This window comes from Orycteropus afer, unplaced genomic scaffold, assembly GCF_000298275.1.
Source record: "Orycteropus afer afer isolate SDZICR_OR568_19922 unplaced genomic scaffold, OryAfe1.0 scaffold00233, whole genome shotgun sequence".
NCBI classification, from domain to species: Eukaryota; Metazoa; Chordata; class Mammalia; order Tubulidentata; family Orycteropodidae; genus Orycteropus; species Orycteropus afer.
This window is the reverse complement of record NW_006921820.1, coordinates 228,845-235,849: the sequence shown is the minus strand read 5'-3', so window position 1 is coordinate 235,849 and position 7,005 is coordinate 228,845. Positions and strand designations below refer to the sequence as shown.

At 36.6% G+C, this 7,005-nt stretch overlaps 1 protein-coding gene across 1 annotated transcript in view; it reads left to right on the top strand.

The window, feature by feature from the left end:
* Positions 1–7,005, top strand: part of SCAPER (S-phase cyclin A associated protein in the ER) — a 607,935-nt gene that overhangs the window by 473,446 nt on the left and 127,484 nt on the right. Inside the window, exon 22 of the mRNA XM_042782062.1 lies at positions 1,763–1,995. Coding sequence (XP_042637996.1) covers positions 1,763–1,995 — 233 coding nt within the window. The remainder of the gene's footprint in view (positions 1–1,762; positions 1,996–7,005) is intronic.

Sequence of the window (7,005 nt, the reverse complement as noted above, 5' to 3'; positions counted from 1 at the left end):
GGAAGGAAGGTTGGGCAGTCCTACTTCTGTAGTGATACTGCCTCGGAAACCCAAGGAGGGGTCGCTATGAGTTGGGGCTGACTCGACGGCACATAACAACAACAACAACAACAACAATAGTATAGGTGGTCTCCCTCTTACCACGTATTCAAGTTACGATGAACCATCTTGTTTTGTTTTTGTTTTTTGTACATCTTATCGTTAGCAATATGTACTGCATACAGTGTTACAGCACATAATTTGCTGTTGTTGTCATTCCCAGATGTTCACTCAGAATGTTCTATGTTATGATTTATAAAGATACTGATAATGAAAGGCATTAATAATGAAAACTAAGGGAAAAGAAAAGGCCTTCAACTTAATGTCAGAACCAATTTATAATGGAGTCCTCAGAAGGAAACCCTGTTGTTAAGTCAGGGACTGCCTGTAGTAGTAGCTATTGTAAGAGAAGCAATTGTAGCAATATAGGGTGGTGCTGGACACTCTTCTAAGCATTTTATATGCCCACTCCTCGCTTATCACCATGGTTAGACTCCAAAGACCAGGTCATTATGCAAAAATCAACATTATATGAAAATGGAGGATGACCACATCAGATCACAAAATGGAGAATGACTGTATCATTACATAACTTTCAAACCACTAAAAATCATGGCCCAGCCAAGCTGACACATAACCTTAACCATCATAGTCAGCATGACTCTCACCTCACATCTCAGCATTCATACTGCTAGACATATGTCATTAATGCACAAAATAGTCAAATAGATTTTTTACAGTTGTTGTAAATGTTAAATGTCAGATAACAAGGTAGTCAATAAGTGAGAAGTACATGTATATATTGATTTATTTTAAACTCCCTACAATCCTGTGAGATACATATGATTAGCTCTGTTTCACAGTTGAGGAAACTGATATAGAGATGTTAAGATACTTACCTAAGGTTATGTAGCTACAGAACTAGAACCCAAACCCAGGTTCTGATTCCCAGTCCTAACTTTGAACAACCCTATTACTTCCTATGAAATATACACAAAGAGCTGGATGCAATCTTATGTACCAGGAAAAGAACTATTTTGCCATGTTGTGAAAAGAAATACAAATTTCATTCTGATAAAGGAACTTGGATTAGATATTTTAAAAATTCACTAAACAATGGTGCCAGTTTACCAACTGGTTTGTTTTAAGTTCATATAAATTATTTAATATAATTTATTTATTCAGCTGAATAAATAATATTTATTGAGCATTTACTGTGTACCTAGGCATGTGCTAAGCATGTTATGTGCATTAACTCATTTAATCTTCATGAGTACCTTATGATGTAGATACTGTCATTTGTTGTTGTTGTTATATGCCATTAAGTCGGACCCGACTCATAGCGACCCCTCCTTGGGTTTCCATGGCAGTATCACTACGGAAGTAGATTGCCCCATCTTCCTTCCGAGGAGTGGCTGGTGGGTTTGAACCGCCAGCCTTCTGGTTGGCAGTCAAGTGCCTTAGGCACTATGCTACCAGAGCTCCTGGATATAGTCATTATGCCTGTTTTATAGATGGATACCCAAGGTCACCCAGCTCATGAAGATAAAGCTGAGATTTAAACTAAGCAATCTGACTTCATAGTCTACACTCTTGAACATTTCAGATTACCACCTATAGAATTTCAAAATTTTTATAATTCCAGAAAGTTTCCAAAGCATCTTTATCCATTTTGGGTGGTTTTATTAAGATACATTTACTGTACTTCTTTTTTTTAATATAGGTTTGTGTTCCAGATGAAAATAATGCTATTTTGGGAAGAAATACAAATAAGCAAGTATTTGAAGGCTTGACCACAGGACTTCTGAAAGTCAGTTCTGTGGTTTTTAGCTGCCTGATTGCCAATCGACCAGATGGAACCAGCCAGCCAGCTACACCAAAAATATCAACACAGGAAATGAAAAACAAGCCCTCACAAGGTGATGCCTTTAACAGCCGAGTTCAGGACCTCATCAGGTAAAATTGGTAGACTTCTTAAAACTTCTTTCTTTGTTAAAAAGTATAAAATAATTTAAACCTCAGGGCTTGTGTGATGGTAGTGGTTCTTATAATCCCATCCACCAGTTCCTGGTAGAGAGTATACCTCATTCTGTAGAGAAGGAAAATTCTATTAATGAAAAACAACATAGTTAGAGCTCAGCTATCATTCTTGATACTTAGATATTTTATATCAGAATATATAGTGCCTAAGCTTTTACAGCTTTATTAATATTAACTCTTTCCAGTTGAAAGGATTTCTAAGAATTCACCTATCTCAGGTCATCTCTGATTGTGAATTTCATTCAGACTTAAAAACAATAATACTAGCAACCATTTATGGAGCACCCATTATGTTTCAGGTATTATAGTAGAGGCTTTACAAATATGGTCTGTTTAATCCTTATATCAGCCCTATGAGTGTGGTCTCCTAATTCAGACTTTGTAGGTGAGGAAACTTAGGTTCAGAAAAATTAAATGCTTTGTCCAAAGTTGTATAATAAATAAGTATAAAGAAAAAGTAGATAGGAGAGGTGAGACTGGAACTCGGGTCTAGCTAGACTTTCAATACCTATATACTCTCCACTATGTATATGTGGCAGTTTCTGACACCTGTTCAAGGTTAGCGCTGCTTCTTTCTAAGATCACCTTTTCTCCAAGGAAATTGACTAGTACTCTGGCATCTGAACTCTTTTTCCTTCATGAATATTGAGTCAGGTAAGACATTTAATTTCCCAACAGGGTTCCAGCTGGTGTTAATCAATTACCTATCCCACCTATCAACAACTCTTCTTTAGCCTGCACTAATTTCTGGCTCCTAAAATCTGTTCAGTTTGTTTTTCTCTGACACATATGATAGGTTAATAGGAGGAAGAAGATGCCCTCCTCTACATTGCTTCTTTCTCACTTTACAAATTTCCCCTGGTATCTTGTAGTGCTTTCTTGGGAACAGTTGTTTAATTCAGTGTCGTTCTTATCCTTGATTACTGGGTTCACTTATCCCTTCCATCTGCCTGCCTTCTTTTCCCAAACATATTTATTGCTAGAGAGCACTGGGCCCTTTGGGTCTACAACAATTTATCTTACAGCACTTGACTTTTACCCTCCCTGACCTTTCTCTCAGTGGCTTGATCCCATTCAATTTCTCCATGTCCTTTTGGTCATTGTAGAACCTAACCCACTCTGCTGATGAATGCCATTCTGTCCCAGCATTCTCCCTTGGGCTACTTTGTGATGCAGCAACCCTGCATTCTTGTCCAGACAATTCAGCCACATGCCTCAGCTGTGATGAGGCAAAAGACCCAGAAAAATGTTTCAGTGCAATTCCAGTGGGCCTTCCAGGACAAAATATGTTCGTTTTCATATGTGTTATTACAGTTCTTAGATCCTTCTTAAAGAAGCAATGTATTGGGAATTAAAAAAAAAAAAAAAAAAAAGTAACAGTAATCTGTCAAACTAAGTAACTTATTTGACTTGAAAAGGATGATTGACAGCCATGGTTCCTGATTTACTTTAAACTCCCTGCAATGTTTTGTCAGTCTTTATCCGATTTCAATACGTTTGGTAATTGTTGTTTTCTTATATATAATGTACTGTTAGTTGACTTGATGCCTATATGTAGAACCACAAACTTTATCTCAAACTGTACAATAATGAAAATACAACATATCAAAATTTGTGGGATGCTGTTAAAGCAATGCTGGGAGAAAATAATATATAGTTTCCTATGCCTGTATTTGAAAAAAAGAAAAACTTCAAGTCAGGATTTAAGTTTCTACCTTAAAAAGCTAGAAAAACAAGAATAAATAAAACCCAAAGAGAGTAGAAGGAAGCAAATAATGAAAGAAAATTAACAAAGTCAAAAATCATTTGTTTGAAAAGATTAATAAAATTGATAAACCCCTAGCAGGACTGATTGAGACTAATATCATGAATTAAAAGAGGGAATATCACTACAGATCTTACATACCAGATACTCTAAAATAATGATAAGGCAGTATTCAAACAACGTTCAAAAAAACCAAAATCACTTCCATCAAGTCGGGTTCAACTCATAGTGACCCCTCCTTGGGTTTCTGAGGCGGTATCGCTACGGAAGGAGATTGTCCAACTAAAATGGATAAATACAAGATGAAATAGAAATAAATAGCCATATAACTAATAAATAAATTGAATTTTTAATTAAAAATGTGTCTACAACACAAATTTTTTTGCTCTGTCAGCTGGGAGAGCTGGGAGTAATGACTTCCCAGTAACAATGAGCACACCCAATGCCCAGATCTTGGTTTCTAATACCATTGTCCAGTAAAATGAATTAAGGCTCTTTAGAGAAATAGATGGTTTTAGGAATGGGGCAAGAAATATATAAGATGAACCTGTAACATCTTACAGTGCCTTGTAGAAAGTAAAACAGTACTTAAAGCACACAATGATGGGTTTATGTCAAGGGAACAGGGGAGCCGACAGAAGGAGCTCCCAATGGTCAAAGCTGAAACAATTTGAGCAACAAAATGAAGACAGTAGTATTGGGTTATAACCCAAAGTATAAAATAAATACCCAAGAACCCCTACTGATATAAATAGATGATTGAATAAATAAATGAATGGGGCAGAATAGACAAATCTCTCATACAGAAGAATTCCAAATAATGTAGAATTACTCAAGGAAGTGAAGCATAACCTAAGTACAGTACTGCTCAAAATTGTCAAGGTCTTCAAAAACAAGGAAAGTCTGAGGAACTGTCACAGGCAAGAGGAGCCTAAGGAAGCATGATGACAAAATGTAAATGTGGTATCCACAATAGGATCCTGAAAGAGAAAAAGTACACTAGGTTAAAACTAAGGAAATCTGAATAAACTATGGACATCAATTAATCTTTGTATCTGTAGTGTTCATTAGCTATAACAAATGTAGTGTATTTATGTTAGATGTCAATAATAGGGGAAACAGGATATAGGAAATAGGAGAACCCTCAGTACCATTGTTATTAATTGAATTGTGTCCCCAAAAAACACTTGTTGAAGTCCTAACCCTTGTACCTGGGAATGTGACCTTGTTTGGGGAAAGAAGGTTTTTCTTTACATAATATAGCAGTTAAATTAAGAAATCATACTAGATAGGGTAGCTCCCAATCCTAATCCCTTCTGAATGATGTTTTATAAAAGAGAAGAACAAACATGAAACACAGGGAAGAAACAGCATGTGAGGATCTGTCTACAAGCCAAGAAATGCCCAGGAGTCCAGAAGCTGAAAGAGACAAGAAAGGATCTTCTAGAGCTGACAGAAAAAGAACAGCCTTGCCAATGCCTTGAATTCAGATTTCTAGAAATGTGAGGAAATAAATTTCTATTCTTTTCTTTGTGGTAGCTTGTTTGAGAAGCTCTAGGAAACTAAGACAAATATCTTCACAATTTCCCTGTAAATCTAAAAGTATTCTAAAGTGAAAATTTTATTTTAAAAAAAGAAAAACTTTCTGCAAAGAAAACTCAAAATACAGATAGCTTTACTTATAAATTCTATCAGACATGTAAGGGGAGAATACCAATCACACAGAGACTCTCAAAGGAGGGGAGGGAACACTGGCCAGCTTGTTTTATGTCAGTATAACCCTAGTACCAAAATCTGACACAGATATTCCAAAAAAAGAAAGTTACAGATCTGTATCCCTCATGAAATGTAGAAATCCTTAGCAAAACATTAACAATTGGATCCAGCAATATATGAAAAGGATAATGTATATGATGTCATATGGTTTGTTATAGGAATGCAAGGTTAGTTTAACATCTTGAAATCACCATATTAGCTGATTGCCAAGAACCCTGGTAGAGCAAATTATACCCTTCTTGCCAGCTAGCAAATTATCCTGCCACAGTTTCATGGATGCAAGCAAAAGACACAAGGCTCCTGGGGCAGAGACAAAAGACTTTGTTACTCACAAACAACAAGCAGCTTGAGCTTTATGTTCTCATCAGTTTTTCTTGACCCCAAGCCCCACAGGAACAACAAAGAGTGGGCCCAGGTGGCTGCTACACATGCAGTAGGTCTGCATTGCAGCTGAAAAAATGCTGGGCTTAAGAAACCCTGGACTTTTATAATGAGTGGAAAGTAGACTGGCTCAACCTTTGGGAGGGAGACATTTTTATTTTACTGGACAGCAAACAAACCTGCCCTCTGCTGTACAGGGAAACACTATGTCTATCTGCCAAGACTGTTTACTATACAGACAACCTTAAAAAGATGGTCCAGAACAAAAGCTGTCAGTGCATCTGCTCTACAGACATACAGAAATTTGAGAGACCATGGATGCTGACAAAAAAAAAAAAGAAGGAAAGCATATGATCATCTAGTAGATGCAGAAAAAGCGTTTGACAAAATACAATACCCATTCATGATACTTAAAAAAAGGGGGGAAGGGGAAATTTCTAGATAGGTAGGAGAAAGAAAGTAAATAGCTCAGAAAATTAGGAATAGATGGTAAAAACCTACAGTAAAATCATATGTAGTAAGACTTTGAACACTTTTCTGCTAAGATGAGGAACACACAAGGACTGTTCACTCTTGTCACTTCTATTCAACATTGTACTGGAAGTTCTAATAATGAGGAGAAAACATATAAAAGGCATAAAATTTGTGAAAGAAAGAGAAAACTTGTTACTTATAATGTCTTGGTTGCATGTGTAGAAAACTATGTAATGTTCCCACCCCACCAAACCCAATATAAAGCTACTACAACAAATGAGTGGATTTAGCAAGGTTGAAGGATGTATGGTCAATTTATGCAAAAGTCAGTTGTATTTCTAAGTATTAGCAGTGAACAGTTCAAAATTAGAATTTTAAAAACAATACCATTTATAGTGTTGTTGTTATGTGCCATCGAGTCAAACCCAACTCATAGCAACCCCTTCTTGGGTTTCCGAGGCAGTATCACTACGGAAGTAGGATTGCCCAACCTTCCTTCCGAGGAGTGGCTGGTGGGTTTGAACCGCCAG